Source organism: Lissotriton vulgaris, chromosome 1_1 (genome assembly GCF_964263255.1).
Source record: "Lissotriton vulgaris chromosome 1_1, aLisVul1.2, whole genome shotgun sequence".
NCBI lineage: Eukaryota > Metazoa > Chordata > Amphibia > Caudata > Salamandridae > Lissotriton > Lissotriton vulgaris.
The window spans coordinates 220,484,033-220,501,230 of record NC_141685.1 but is presented as its reverse complement, the minus strand read 5'-3'; the positions used below and the strand labels follow the sequence as shown (position 1 = coordinate 220,501,230).

The following is a 17,198-nucleotide window of genomic DNA, read 5'->3' as shown; positions in this document are numbered from 1 at the left end:
ACCAAGGAGTGCCCATGGAAGTCCCCGGTTTCCCCACAGCATCCTCAAAATCTTATAGCATCTTCAGCGTCCTGTATCCCTTACATCAGGATCACTCCATTGAAGTCTATGGAGGTTTCCTTAGCGCCTGGACCTAGACTTGAGACTTCTTTGGTGCGAAGGTAACTGTCTAACTCCTCCTCATTTTCCCTGCACCCCTGATCTTCCCCATATTGTATTAGGCCAGAGTACTCAAACACAACTATCTAAAAGTTTTATATAGTTTCCAAACTTTGCAGTTGCCAATGCTTGGTACCCTCCAGTGAATTTTGTTTGGTTTGGTGTCTAAACGTTCATAAAATATACTCTATGTGTTATGGATTTCTTTTAAGTTGCATGCATTAAACTTTGTTTTATTTTATTAGTTCTAAATGCTTCAAACGTATTACTTTCTTTAAGCCTTGCTGCTCGAAGCACAGCTACCCAGTGTTGAGCTAAAGGTTTTACAGATGAACCTAACTGGACCCAAGATGATATTGTGAGTATAATACACAGTGTGGTCGCACAAACAACACCATATATATAATGACATTTCCTCACAAGCCTTATTCTTCTCAAAGTGTAGCAGGAGGATTTGATACTGTAGAATGAATGTCCTTCATATGATAAAGCATAACATTCTGGATTACACTTACCACATTCTCTTCCCCTTTGACAGTGGTTAAAATCTTCTTTGTGTCTAAAACAGATACAAATGAATTTTATGGATCAGCTATTTCTAGAACAACTTCTTCTCTGCTGTTGTCCAGACATTAAAAACATCACTTTTATTTTCATTGTTTGTATTATTTAAAATGTATGGTAATAATGGGAAATATATTATCCTAAAAACATCCATATTCACCAATATACGATACGAAAGGTAAAAAGTGACATTTGGCAACTTGTGTTTTCAATGTGTTATCAATCACAAATGGTGAACAACCTTTACAACGAAACTTTTACAACGCACTACCATTACAACGCGGTCATTTCAACGCAAACCATTACAATGCATTGCGCTGGGGGGCGCTCTAGGATAGGGAATAAGTTTAATTTTCTATCCAACACCTTCCCTAGTGTCCACGGGGACTGGAGTTGGAATAGAAAATTAAACTTTTCACTATCCAGCACCTCTAAGCGCTATGCGTTGTAAAGGTATGCGATGTAAAAACCGCGTTGTAAAGGCAGGCGTTGTAATAGCCTGCGTTGTAACATCATACATCCATCACAAACAGTGGTTCAATCTCACAACTGCAAATTCATTAAAGTGTCTGTATTTCCCATCTAAATCGCCAAAAAATGTTTTTGCACTAACATTTACAGTATATATGATTTCAAATCCTACCTAGCTGAGAAAAAACACGAATACTGTTTTAATTTCTACATGATCTTCATTTATCTGAAAGCTTCCTGTTGTATTACAATACCTAGAATTAAAAACAGCTCCTTATAAATCTGACTTTCTGTGGAACTCTTTTGCTACATGTCACTTGCCAGTGATCCCCTTGTTAATACCACAGAAGCATGGCCCAGTTGTACCGAAAACCGCCTGAAAAATTTGCTAGGAAACCCATTGGGGCATGGCGCTTTGCCCGGATTTAGCTTGCCCAATGCCTCGCCTAATTCGTCATCCGTTATGGGCAGGTCCAAAAGGTTCCGCACCTCGTCCGAGATAGCCCTCGGGGGGAGATCATCTATAAAGCGCTGGACAACCTCGGCCTCCTGGCACTCCCGGGGCACGTACAGCCCCACATAGTACCCTGCAAAGCTCTTTGCAATCGCAGTGGGTTCGAGTATGATTTCCCCGCTGGGGTCCAGGATCTGGGGCAACGGTTGGGCATGCATGTAGCCTTGACACAGGCGGTGTAGCATCTTACACAATTTGTCGCCCCACTGGTAGATCCGACTTCGGGTGGCCAGCCAGGCCTGCCTCGCTTCGTCCATCAATACTGTGGCATAATGCTATTGCGCCAGTACTAGCTGTCGTCTGGCAGGTCCACCACTCTCCTCCCGACCTCTGCGCTCCAATGCCTCCAGCTCCGCCTCGCGCCGCACCAGGTCCTTCGGTTTCTCCCTCCGGGCCGCCGCACACCAGGAAATATCTACGCCTCGCAGCCTGGCCTTCAGGGCCTCCCAAAGGGTGGCCGGGAGTCAACCGAACCTACATTGGAGGTCAGGTAATGATCTATTTCGATAGTCATGTGTGCCCTGTATTCATCCTGCATCAAATGCCAGGCCGACATACGCCACCGTAACGGCTGTTTGGCTGGGCCTACACAAAATGTGACAGTTACTGGCGAGTGGTCAGAGAGCGCCCGTGGCAGAATCTCCACTGACAACACTCTATGGGCTTGTACCCTCGGGACAAAAATGTAATCCAGTCTGGAGAAGGAATCTCGTGCTGTGGAAAAGTACGTGTAGTCCCTATGTGGCACATGTTTGTATCTCCAAGTGTCTTCCCATGTCAAGGCCCGTGAACAATGCATGCAATCTAGTGGCGGGTCCGCCCGCCCCGGTCCTGGGCATCTTCCGTACCCCGCCACCTATCGTGGCTTCTCTTCATCACGTCATTCCAGTCCCCCCCCTATAATGGACAAAGTGTCAGGCATAGTGCCCCAAAGGGACAAGAACCTCTCCACCAGTGACCACTGTAGCGGGGGTGGGGCACATACACCACCAAGAGTCACTTTATCACCTCCAACCTCACCCTGCACAAAGATGTATCTGCCCTGTGTATCTGCCCAAATGCGTTTGTGTACGTAAGAAATCCTACGGTGTATTAGGACCGCTACCCCCCTGGAGCCCCTCGTAAAGCCTGAGTGGTATGCGTGCATAAACCCAGAGCGCTAGAGACACAATGCCTTCGTACCAAGCAGATGAGTTTCCTGCAGTAGCAGAATATCCACCCCTGCCCTTCTGGCGTACTGAAAGACCGCCCCCCGTTTCATCTTGTCCAACATCCCCCGTACTCCCAGCTCAAAACTCATAATGATCCATGGCCTACCCGCCCTCCCTCCCCAACAGTGGACATTTGAGCAATACAGCATATAAAGAACAAGCGTCTCCAAGGCACAGCCGGTGCAATACATGGCAATCAGCAAGCAGCAAAACATGCGCAAACAAACAGCCCACTTCCAACCCCGAACATCCACCCCTCCCTCCTCCCCCCACCCCGTACCTCCCAAACATGGAAGCACCTGTCACGGTCGGATCGTAGCCTAGTCCCCAATGGGGGAACAAGAACCACCCCCTCCAATGGATCCCCTAGCGCCAGCCCATATGAACGAGGCTGTCACTCCCTCCCACCCATTTGGACCGGGCGGGGCTCCCAGCCTGAATCAACAGTGCACCTGAGCATCCGCACCAACCATCCACAGAAGCCTATGTTCAAGTCCCACAGTGATCAAGGCACATCAGTTTGCTGTTCCTGTGCCGGGTCATCCCGGCGAGAGGCCGAGCCAGGGCGCGAGCCACGGCTCGAGCGCGATCCCCTGCGGCGCAGACTCTGACTTCTGAGGCCCTCCCGGGCTGTTCCACTTGAGGATGAGTCCGACTCTTCATCTCTGGCCGTGTTGACCCGAATCTTCACCGTTTCATCCGTCCACTGGAAGACATCCTCCGGTGTGTCGAAGAACAGAGTGCGGGACTTGTAAACAACCCGCAGCCGCGCCGGGTAGAGCAACACGTACTGGAGCTTGAGGCCACGGAGGCGGGCTTTGGCTGCGAGAAATGACTGGCGTTGTTGCTGCACCAGCCTTGTGTAGTCCGCAAAGATGAGGATATTCGCGTTCTCATGTGTGAGTGGGCCCTTCATTCTCGCTTGCCGCAGGACGGTATCCCGATCCAAATAATTTAGGAATTTGGCTATGATCGGCCGCGGGTGCGCTCCAACTGGGGATTTCTGCATGAGAGCCCGAATGGCCCTCTCTACCACGAAGCATCGGGATAAAGCGTCCGCCGGGATCCAGCCCTCCAACCATTGAGCCAGGAAGCGCTCCACATTGTCCCCCTTGCAGCCCTCCGGGAGGCCAACAAAGCAGAGGTTGTTCCACCGGGCGCGCCCTTCAACATCCTCTACCCTCATAGCCAGGCCCTTTTGTACCTTCTCCATGGCCGCAACTTTTTTCTTTAGAACGGACACATTATCTTCCACCTCTGAAATGCGAGTCTCCGCACCAGTGATGTACTCCACAGCGTTCTGTAAGCCCTGGCAGAGGAGGGTGACATCGGACCCAACCGCCCCAATTTTGGCGTCCAGCATGTCCCTTGATGCGTGATTGCTGCTAACAATGCTGGGTTGTCAGGTACAGGTGGCTGCGACCCCCCAGAGCTGGCCACCGCCGTAAACTTGTCCATCGTCCCCTGCTTGCCCTCCGGCTCCACCTCGCGTCATCCTACTCGCGGAGAGTGTTCCAAACAGCAGAGGTTCCCTATTCTGATGCCCGTCCTATCCTGCGGTCCCAGAGTTGGCAGGGCCGGCCAGATAGATGGCCTAGTGGTCGTTGGCTGTTGATCACAGGCCCCGGGGTCCGTGAACACCGCTACCAGTAGTGACTCCCCACTCCGTCAGTCAGGCCACCAGCGAGGCCACAGGCAGGGACGCGTGACCGGAGCCTTCGTCTAGCAATGCCCTAGCTGCTCCAGGGGTCCCGGCGCACACACCCTCCACCGGTCTCCAGGTGCCGCAGGATTCCCCCACCGGGGCCCGATGCGGCCCCCGAGGCTCCCAGCCACCAGGTACACTCGACTCACCGCTACAGCGATGTCCCCCGCAGTTTGGGCAGCCCTCGCCAGGTCCCACTCACTCTCCGCTCCTACGGGGTGCCCTCTGCTGACTTGTATGGCCGCCCGGCTGTGTCCCGCCGCAGGCTCACTCAAGGGCGGAGGGGCGTCTCAAAATGGCAGCCGCTCCCGCTGGCCACTCCAGCATTCTGCCTCTGCTCCGTCAGGCAGGGCACCGCTGTCCCCTTCCCGGCCCCTCAGCAGGGGAGCACAGGGCCAAGTTACTCTCTGCCCCCCAAGCTGGCACGCCAGCTGCACTCCGCCCACGACTGCCGCCGGCAGCCGCGCCCGGCCCGGGCCACTTCCAAAATCAAGGTCCCGGCTTTGTAGGTCCCGCAGGACCCCGCAGGCCTCGCCGCCTCGTCGGGCCACCGCTTGTCCCCCGGAGCTGCCACAAGTCTGCAGCTGCCGCCAGACGTCGCCGCCAGACCCAGCAACAGTACAGGAGCGTTGGGTGCCCTCGTGGATGCTCAGGGCCAGGATCTGTGGTCAGGATAGAGTTAGGCTGGTCAGAGCTCTTGCTCTACAGGACCGCCGTGATCGCCAGCTCCTAAATGCTGGCTTTTGATTCGAAAATAGTCTTGTTAGTCGCCTCCTCTTCATTTGTCACCTCCCATGGCGACTGGCCCCTTTGCTTTGCTTGTTACATTTGTGTTTGGCAACTATATATATATTTTTAATTACTTGTGTCCTGCACTCCAAAGGTATTGCAGTGGAGGCTGAAACAGGGTTCCTGAGCTTCAAACAAAGCCGCTCTAGCCATTATTACTCTTTTTGCAATCTTTTAATGTTAAGAGTTTCTTGTTTTTTTTTTTGGTAGGATAGTGGTTTGGTTTGGGGCTTTCCTTTAGGGGGATTGGGCTTGTTTTGTGTTGGTAATGATGACGGTGATATTTCACATCAGTTCCAGCACTGCATGTGTGAGTGTCATTGTTTATGTTTCATTTGTTTGTTTGTCTATTGTTTTATAATGTACCTTAAGCTATCAGGCTGTAGGACTTGGTAGCAATAGGGACATGGTGGAGTCTTGTACATCACAGGAGCGCTAGATGATTTCCGCCTATGAGGAGGGCACCGGCTGCATCCCCCAAACCCCTCTTCCTTCGCAGCTTCACCCATCCCCCCTAAGGTTACTAGCCCCCCCTTTGTTTTTTTTCTATATATTGCGCTCTTGAAAGCAGGATCTATTTACCAGCCAATTTTTTAAGTAAACGCCATCTCCAGACAAATATTACCATCAGGGAGAGAAGGCCGACTTTCACAGAAATGGCTCGACTGCACATTCCTCGCACACAGCATTTTTCAAATACATCATGCTTCCTCGCCAGTGGCTCCTGCTCTTCCTGCCACCACTGCTCGCACAGGTTGTCTGCTATGTTTCCAAACACTCCGCACACCGCAATTAGGCCAAAACAGCACTTGTTTGTAAGATTCACAAAGAGCGCCAGCTACCATCATATTTGTCTGGCAGCTTAGTTTGCGCAGATTTCAATTCGCATTCCAAACCTTGTCCGTCTTCTGCCCCACCTGTATTTGTTTTTTTACATTACACAGGGCAGCTTACGAAACGAGCGCTAACTCCCCCATTTAATATACCAGCACTGAACGGCCTGCTGCAGGACAAAATAATTGCTAATCTTTCACTTTTATATAAGGGAAAGTTAGATTAGCAGATAATGCTTAAGCTTTAAACGTGCTTGTTTAGAGCACATATGTACAGCAAAATACTTGTTGAGCACACTCAGAACTCAGGGGTACCTCTGGTGCACTCTCTCAAGGAACTCTGAATTGGACAGATATGGTCGAAAACAAAATAACTGGGCCTGCCTGTTCTGTCTTTGTGGTCTACTCGGCTCAGCTAAACCGCATTTAAAGCAAGTACCCCCACTCTCGCATGGCGTAGAAATAATCGAGTTGTACATGAATCTATTTTTAAATTCATGCTACTAAATGAAATTATTTAGAAGGACTCTCACATGTGAGTTACATTAAGCCATTGTGTTTCAGGGATTGCCTGTAGGTGTGTGTGTTTTATGTCAGATGAAACTAATTGCACATGGTCACCTCTGACCTTTTTGTGTGCTTAGCTTGAAGATTTTGGGGCTGATTCCGATTCGGTAAAATACCCTCCGAATAGCCGTATGGAGCGTTTTTCCCATACGAATCGTATGCCCTTACGTACGATGTAGTACGATGTGTACCCAAAGTATTTCTCCATACGAATCGTACTGAAGACCGTACAACTCACTAATCCGTACGAATCGCATTCCGAACGCGCAGTACGCGATGTCCGTACCGATCGAAGCTGCATTTTCTGACCCAGCTAATACGAATCGTATCAACAACACTCCGTATGACTCGTTTTCTACAGCGACTTAAAACTTTCGTAAAAGCAGATTTCGCCTCGAAATGTGTACGAAACGGACCCCCACGGGTACGGTGTGTACACCCCATGGTTGCAGGGGTATGGTGCACCGGGGAACGGTATGTACGCCCCTGGATTTCAGGGGTACGGTGGGTATGTCCCTGTGTACACCCCATGATCGTAGGTTTACGGACCGAAGGGGTACGGTTTGTACACCCCAGTGTTGTAGATGTACGGTGCGAACTTCCCGTGTGTACCTCCCTTGATTTTAGGGGTATGGTGCGTATGTGATAGTGTTGCCCTCCTTACGAATTGCTCATACGCGACGTTTACCGTACGAATTGCGTACTCATTCATCGGTCCAGATCGTACTTGGCGGGTCGTACAGCATTTTTACGAATTGTATGGTTCACTGCGCGGGTCGATATGGATTTACCCTTCTTTTTCGTACAGTTCGCAATGATTTGGACGTATTTTCTTGGAACGGATCGTACTAAGCGATTCGGACTGATTCGTACAATTCGTACGGAAACAGCTACGAACACGAATCGTCGTACGGATTTGTTTCCCGAATCGGAATCGACCCCATTATGTTTCTGAACTAAGAAGATATTTTTCTGCCTGGTGTCAAATGTGCTTTTGTTCTGCAAAACTTACATTTGGAAATGAGAAGGTTAAATCTTTATTTTGATGTACTGAGTTTTAAGAAATGGAGAAACAGGATGCTATTTTTGAGCGGAATACATTGTAAAAATTTTATTTTTTTATATTTCAATTAGGAAATATGAGTGTATTGTGTGAATGCTTTCTTTGATAGATTAAGGAGATGGTGTGCATTAACAGTTGTTTAAATTAAGAATGCATGCATCATCAGTAAGCCAATCATGGCTAAAGATGACAAAGCAAAGTTTAGAGACAAAACACATTCTCTTGGCTTCACTGTATATTTCACAAATCAGAGGGATATCTAAATGTTATCAATATAAACTAATTCCGAACAAAGCCAAAGCATATTAGTATTGCAACTGTCTGAACAGCTTTAGGCACCAATATCAAGACTATTCCTGCAAAGTCATTTTTGACAACCATATTATCTAATCAAGTGTTGATTTAATGATCACTTGCCAGTCAGTCAGTCAAGATTCTTTATTTCGGTTAATAAAAACCATAAAAGCAATGCAAAATTCATTATTACACAAGTTAAAATTATAAAGATTGTACACATGATTACAATTCAGTATTTACAGAATTAAAATGTTTAAAATCTTTAATACAAAACAGAATAAATGGGTATCATAAATCCATAAACCAACTGCAATGATCACTTGCATCATTTCTATTTTTTCTGCACAATTTTGACCCCAGTCTGTTCCAGAGACACTCTTTATGGACAATCGTAGTTGTCAGGAACTTTACGTGGACTGGCCTCTTTGAAGTTAATCAGTCTCAAATTCACAGATAAATTGCCTGTAAAACCATGTTTCACACAAATATTTGATTTTTGGTACTGTTGTACTGATTGCTTTTTTAAAGGTTTTGCCATAATATTCATCCAGGACTGTGCTGCACAATATTTTATATAATTGCACTGTACATTACGTTATATAAAAGAAAACTATTAGATCACGCACTCGCCGCATGTTGGACATTGGACAATGGTCACCGAGTGGGAGCGCGATCGATAATGTGTGGTGACGGTGTAGCTCAGCTCAAGAGCCAATGACTACTGAATCACTCATCTTAATTGTGCAGGAGTGCACTGTTGCAACACGTTCTTCTCTTGCACAATGTCTCTGTGGAAGGAGAGTGCAGCAGAGTGTGTCAACATGTAGTGTGACACTTGAACCTATTTCATGTTCCAGCTATGCATCAGTTATAAGACAAATGAGTTTTGTTGGTGCACATAATCACTGGACATTTGCTTTTGGTTTGGCTACACCCAGCCAGCATGGTGGGGGTTGGAACCTTGGCATGGAATGTGGTTACATGACCAGTAGTACAAGAGTATGCAGATCTAACCTCTGCTATTTGTGGGGTAAATTACCTTACTCTCTGGTGATTACGCAATTCTCTCATTCCCCATAGTGACATAAAATGTGTAAGAAGGTAACCCTGCTTTTCTCAGTTTCTGTTTTATATGCACACTCCCTGATTTCTCTTCTTGGTGATGGCTTTTCCATGCTCTCTACGTTCTTTCCATACGCTTTTTGGGCCTGCAAGCATACAACAAAGACAAGCCTAACCTTCACCAAACCTTTATGCATCTTTTTATTTAATTCAACCAATCTCTTAATGCATCATTTTCTTCTCATGATTTAGGGGAGTGCAGATCTGGAAACGTTTTGTGCACATGTGTTATTTTGTATGTTTGCAAATCAGGACTTTCAAGTCCTTTTTAAGTTGTTTTGATAAAAAACATTTCACCAATATTCAGTTAGAATTTAGGGGCAAACTCATGAATGAAAGCCTGGATTCACAAGAAAATAGTGCCAATTGTAGTGGAAAACATGACCCAGTGGCTTAAATTTAGGAAAATGTGGAAACTTCAAGGGCTACGGGTTAGCCAGCAATCAATCTCTACATGAGACTTCACTTGCAAAATTTTAAAAAAGTACACTACGTTTATGATTATCATCTCTCACAACTGGCAACATTTTTCAATAGCCCTCAAACCTGCATGTCTGAAATATTTCCATTACGTTAGCTCTTGAAAGGTTCAGACATATGATGATCAGAGTCACGTTATCTGAAACCTTTTTCTGTGTCTTCATAGGAGCCCTTTATGAGCTTCCCACAGCATTTGGGGCAACTATGAGTGGTCTAAAATTTGTGTACCATAAATGTATGGCTCTTGAAGCTCCAGACCTGGATTTACTAGGTGTGGATCCAAGCTCATTGAGAAGAGAAGTAGCTACCGGCAGAGGCACATCCAAGCCCAAACGTACACCTCTTATCTCAATCTCCCACCCTCTGGGTGCCGCATCTTATCGTCTTTCTCTCTCTCACACCTCTCTTTCATTCTCTCACGCAGTCCTCCTGCCACTCTCACAGTAGCTCACTTCAGGTCTTCAAGCACTAGTTCTTTCCTTTGCCTTTTGAACGTTTCCATCCCTCAAATCCATGCTGTCCTCTGCTTCTTAGGGTCTCTTCTGCGTACACTCTCAATGCATCTATGGCCTACTCTCCCATTTTTCTTCTTTTCACACACTCTTTCCTCCCCTCCATCTACAGCTCATTCACCACTTCATGCACAAACTACCTATACCGCTCTATCTTCTTTTTATCTATTTTTGCAGGTCTCAAACCAATCTAGTCACCATGCCATATAATTCCACTACACAAATCTACTCCCCACCACACAATCCCACTCTGCACCATTCCCTAACTAACCATTCCAATTCAACCTACATAATTCTACTCCAAACAAAATTTGTCCGGTACACTCTAAACCAAACACATAGGTAAAAGACATAGTGGCCCATTAGGATGGCGGGCGGACTACAGTCCACCGGCCACCCTAGCGGTGCTGGGACTGGCCGCCAGTGGTGCGCCGGTCCCTGACCGGCAATTAGGCCTCCCACATATACAGCATTGTGGCGGATGGTGCTGTGAGCAGTACCTGCCACAATGTTGTAAATGGATGTTGTGCATTGTCATGCATAAAGTGACAGGCACCGCGTGGTGCCTGCCACCTTGTGCATGCCAATGTAGGGGGTACCATGGCTACCCCCAAAGTGCTTCCCCCACCCCCCAACCCCCAGGGGGCCCACAATGGGGCCTCAAAGTGAAAACCGAATGCCTTTCCATGGCGGAGTCTCTGTCATGGAAAGGCATTTCATCGCACCCATCATAATAAGGATGACGGTGCCTGCAAGGCACCACCACCATATTATGGCCCTTTTCAGGCCAGTAGGCAATTGTGACAATTGCCTACCAGCGGAAAAGCGGCGGACGGTCTTTCGTCATGCCAATGTGACGGAGGTAAAATGCCGTCCGGCGTGGTGTTTTGGCGGGCAGATGGCCACTGCCAGTAGGGCGGTGGCGATTCGCCCCCAATCTTGATGGGCCCCATATTCATTTACAATACCAATAGCTCTAACTTTCACAAGTGCAAGACCTATTGCATTGCAAATGCTTGTTTAACTGGGCAACACAAGGACGTTATTGAGTTTAGCAACATAAAGACAACATTCCAGGGGTAGATCGAGGATAGCCGTATGTGGTTGATTAGTAGGGAGGGCCACAGCATTTAATATTATTCACATGGGCAAAAACTGATGTAATTTACCAATGTTTGTTGCTCCTTCCCTGACCTTTTCCCAACCCGCCTAGAGCAAATAAGGGGCTAATAATGCTCTCTGGGTAAGCCAAGGAGGGTAATACCTGTAAATTAATTGAAGGTCAAAGGTTGTATGTCCTTTCTGCGACCACAGTGATGCCTGGGCACATTAAATTGTTTATATGAACTCTCTTGTCCTGCATGGCTTCATTAGCTGCTGAGGATGTCATACAGACATGAATTTTGAAAGCAATTTATTTGTTTGTGATGCTATGTGATTACTATGGCCCATGCGGTGTTTACATGACAGTTGGTGGAGTAATGTTTGATATAGTAGGCAGCCCTATATTCCTGAAGGAGGATGGGTATGCAGTAGTTACAGCAGATGTGTGCAGTCCAGAGTCATACAGCCTAACAAAAAACATCTAATATCAATTCATAATGTATACGAGCCCCTTGATCAATTGCGGGTATATCATTGCGGTATGATGATTATTTGAAGAAAGGATCTGTCATCTTTTATTTAAGCTGGAAGATTTATCTATAAAATGTCCAAGAAGATGTGTTGTAAAGCCTGACATTATATACAAACTTACCATTCAGGTGTTCTAATATTCGTAGGGCACACTTTCCCTGTTTGTGCCTGGTGCACTTTAAAACGGTATACACCTGATACAACAAAGTTTTTACCACGCACTACCATTACAACGCAGGCATTACCACGCATACCATTACAACGCATTGCGCTGGGGGGCGCTCTAGGATAGGGAATAAGTATAATTTTATATCCAACACCTTCCCTAGTGTCCACGGGGACTGGAGTTGGAATATAAAATTATACTTACCACTATCTAGCACCTCTAAGCGCTATGCGTTGTAACGGTATTCATTGTAAATACCGCGTTGTAATGGTATGCGTGGTAAAAGTATGCGTTGCAACGTCATACATCCCTTTAAAACAATTAGGGAAAGTGCACCCTATTACATGGAATGCGCTGCTCTAAGGGCAGCTGCGAACTTGTGCTGCTCTAGGGAAAGCACATTCAGGTAAAAAATGGAGCAGCTTTGAAGCAGCCACTCCCTGTTGCACGGTGGAGGCGGCAACTCGCCTGCCCTTTTAAGAGAGATTAGAGATTCCCTTGTTGATGAATGCAATGAGAGACTGCACACACCTGCAAGGGGATGTCTGGGGGTCCATGGGACAGCTTTTCTTCCTCTTGAGAGCTTCTATCCGGGGGGCGCACTAACAATGAAACTGACAATGATCCACCATCCAGGTTGCACACTGTGAGTGCACCTCCTGACAGGTTCTATGCCTCTGTGCCCACAGCTATAATATGGTGCGGGTGCAAAGGCAAAGAGATCCATGCCCCCATGCAAATGAGGAAACGCCTTCTTGAGAAAGAGCTTCCACTGTATGTGCACCAGTGTTTTGAGTATTACAGAAGGCGCTGCAGAACCAAAGCAGCCCCTTCTGTAATACCAACGTGCCCTGGTGCCATGCACAGCTTATGACCTATCATACTACATCACTCTTGATATGGTAAGTGAAATCGATGATGACATTTTAAATGACATCACGGATGACATTATCCCATGACTGTAAGTGCTTCATAAACTTTTCTGAACCTTGAAGATATACACTAAGTTACAGCATAAGTTAAATTTCTATTCTTTTATACTAGTAATAGTCATACTATCTCTAACAAATGTCATCTGAGTGGCTGCCCGACTGTGTTAGTGGATGTCTGAGTAGCTGTAATGGGTGTTTGAGTGGCTGTATAGATGTGTCAGTGGATATGTGAGTAGCTGTATTGGTGAATGAGTGACTGTGTGAGTGGCTGTGTTGGAAAGTGAGTATGTGGGTGAGCAGCTGTATGGGTGAGTAAGTGGCTGTGTGAATGGCCACATAGGTATATGAGTGAGTGTTTGAGTGGCTGTATTGGTGACTTAGTAGCTGTGTGAAGGGCTGTATGGGTGAGTAAGCAGATGCTTGAGTGTGTGTAAAGGTGAGTGAGTGTGAGTAACTATTTTGGTCAGTGAATGTCTGTGTGAGTGGGTGTGTCAGCAAATGTATGTTTAGTGGTTGGGTAGGTGTGCAAATGGATATGCAAGGGGATCTATGGGTATGTGAATAGTTATAAGGGTAAGTGAGTGGCTGTGCCAGTGGTATATGGGTATGAGAGTGGGTATATTAGTAGCTGTATTGGTGAGTGAGTAGCAGTATAAGTGGCTAAATGGGTGGGTGTGTGAGTACCTGTAGTGATGAGTAAGTGGCTGTATAAGCTTCTGTATGGGTAATTTACTGGACGTATGAGTGGCTATAAGGGTAAATGAGTGAGTATATAAGTGTCTGTATGACGATGTGTGAGTGGCTGTGTTGGTGAGTGAGTAGGTATATTAGTGGCTGTATGTGTGTTAGTCGGTATGTGAGTGGCAGTATGAGTACATGGTTGTGAGTGTGCCTCCATGGTTGAGGGATTGGTTGTATGAGTACTGGTATGGGTTTGTGAATAGGTATGAGAGGCGTTGTGTGGAGTGAGAGTGAGTGTATGAGAGGTTCTATGGGGTGTGAGTGGGTAAATGAGTGGTTCTGTGGATATTGCCATCAGTGATGTCATTAGTGATTTAATTTGATCATTTGAGATTTCATCAGTGATGTCACTGACACTTTCATCAGTGATGTAATATGTGAGGGCATCAGCAGTGCATTGCTGGCACAAAAGTTATAGTTGGCTCAGATAACTATAACTACAGAATTTCACTATTTTTGTATGAGTGAAATGTATGCTTAACTCCCGGTAAGCTTTCTTTTTTTCTGTGAATTCCTATTTCTTTTTATTTCTATTGGTTCCAAGATTAAATATCGATGTAAAAAACTTAGGAATTAGGAATTAGGATTACAACTGCGATAATGGGTTTGATAATACGCCCTTGTTAATTCCTATAGAAGCCCATGTTCTGGTGTTAACATGGGCTTTTATGGGAATTAACAAGGGCATATTATCAAGCCCATTATCGCCCTTTTATCTGCAGTTTCCTGCCGATAAAACAGCAATAATTTTAACACCGGTCCTTGATAATATGCCCCATAGTTTCCAAAAATATTGTTGGTAAAAATATCAAAAACTAAAATATCAACTCCCTATACTTAAACAGGTAAGTGTAATAACATTGATGCAAAAATATCAAAGTAAGAAATATAGATGCAAAAAATATTGACTTAAAAAAGATATATAAACTAAATAAAATATATTAAATAATAATAATATTTTGAACACAATAAATTACAAGTAAACGTAATAAAAGAAAATATAAAAACACAAAAATGTGTACAAATACATGCATTTACCTAAAAACATTTTACTAACTATTATCTTTACTTAATTTATAAACATTTTAAATTATATAAAAATTAAATATATACATATATGAATAATTTAAAATAAAATAAAACATTCTTTAATTAATTAATAAATTAAAGTATTAAAAGAAATATTAACAATACACTTTGCAACACAATAAGTACAACAGTATCGAAAATGTTGAATAGCGGAGGGGTAAACATTACTATTTCCACTCCAGTGAGTGCAACAGCAGGGAAAGTGTTGGGTGGCGAAGGGGTAAAAATTACTATTCCCATTACAGTGGGTGCAGCAGTAGGGAAAGTGTTGGATAGCGGAGGGGGGAAAATTACTATTCCCACTCCAGTGATACCACACCAATAAAAAAATAAACATCAACATTTTTATTAAATGTTATTTCTATTATTAACATAATTAATATTGAAATTTAAATATATTATTATTACAAAAAACAATAGACATTCATTAATTACACATTGCTTGACAATCACACAATTACAATAATTACTAATTATTTATTCCAAATAAAGTATTACAACATAATTAGCAAATAATTCATGCAAATTAATTAACACATAATTAATAAATCATCAATAAAAATAAATTACTTCCCACCATTTACATATATAAAAACAACACACAGCTAAAATTTATTAAACAATTAAAGTAATTATTTATTTATTAATTAATTAAAATTAATTAACAACTAATTATCAAAAAATTATTAATACATTAATTTACACATTTACAACTCTATAACATCACAATATACAATTATGAATACATATAAATTATTAAATACATTTCATATAATTAAATTACTTCCCACCCTATTCCCCTATAAACCACAACCCACAACAAGTCTAAAAATGCAAAATTCAAATTAAAATAATTAATAAATACTATAAATAATATTTAAATTCTATATAATTGAATGACTTCCCACCCTTTTCCCCTATAACCCCACAACCCACTACCGAACTAAAAATGCAAAATTCAAATAATATGAAAAATATTAACTACTAAACTTTTAACACATATATTATAAAAATAGTAACAATTCTCATAAAAAGTACTAAAATACATAACATTAATAATAATTCGATATTTTTAACAACTATATTTTTGTTAACGATATTTAACATTTCGATATTTTTGCAATCTATATTAATTATCTGACAAGTGATATTCTTTACAAGATTTTTTACATCCATATTTCTTAGCCACAATATTTTTACCTAAGTATTTCTGAAGATTTTATTGCTCTGTACCATTTCTATTTCCTAACTTTAATGTCCCTGTAACCCTTGTTTTTTTCAGTGAAATCGGAAGGTTTTTAAATTTGAATACCTAACTCTAGCCTGTAGTCTCTGAGAATGACTGTGTGAGTGTGAGCATGAGTGTCTCAGTGGGTGAGTGAGTGTCTCAGTAGGTGTGTGAGTGGTTGTGTAAGTATCTAAGTAGGCCTGGCAGTGGCTGCATTATTGTCTCACTGGGTTTGTCAGTGGGTGCATAACTGTCTGAGTGGGTCTGTGAACGGGTGCGTGACTTTCTGAGTGGGTGTCTGAGTGGGTTCATGAGTGTCGAAGTAAGTGACTGAATCGGTCTAAGACAGGGTGTGAGGGTGTCTGAGTGGTTTTTCAAGCACCTCCTTGTGCCAGTCAGTCTGTGAGTGAGTATATGAGTGTCTGAGTGGGTCTGTGAGTGGGTGCCTGAGTTTCTCAGTGGGTGTCTAAGTGAGAGCTGAAGCTGAGTCCCACGATGGCTGCCAACACTTCCTGGGTGGAGATTTTGCAGCCAATCATAGCTCTGCAGATCTCTGCATAAGCTCATTATTATTTACAAATAAGACACAATTGCAGCTCACATATTTGGATTTCCCTAGTTTTCTCAACACCTACTGAATTGATTTAACTCAAATAACAAAAATAGTGATCTGTGAACAAAAAGCTACTATTCTGCCAAATTTGCCATAATTCTATCTAACAGTTCAGGCTGCAGGAGTGTTTAAAGTTCCTTTGGGCATTAATATGGGGGCAACACACATTTTTGACCCTTGCCCTTTATTCAGCTTCCGCTTTGACACTCATGCAGACCCACTCCCAGCCCCATTCAGAGACTAACACTACACAGTGACTCACAGACCCACTCATACACTCACACACCCACTCTCAGACACACTGAGAGATTCACACCCCACTAACAGACCCACTCAGACACTCATGCACACACTCACAGACCCACATAGACACTCACATACAGTTACATACCTACTCAGACACTCACGCTCTCACTCACCTAGCCACTCACTCACGTACCCACTCAGACACTCACGTACCCACTCCCAGACCTTCTTATACACTCATGCACCCCCTCACAGAGCCAC

General features: G+C 44.2%; 1 protein-coding gene across 1 annotated transcript in view; it reads right to left on the bottom strand.

Moving 5' to 3' along the window:
• LOC147740933 (uncharacterized) overlaps positions 1-17,198 on the bottom strand; it is a 330,387-nt gene that overhangs the window by 33,649 nt on the left and 279,540 nt on the right. Inside the window, exon 9 of the mRNA XM_086936090.1 lies at positions 675-718. Coding sequence (XP_086792216.1) covers positions 675-718 — 44 coding nt within the window. The remainder of the gene's footprint in view (positions 1-674; positions 719-17,198) is intronic.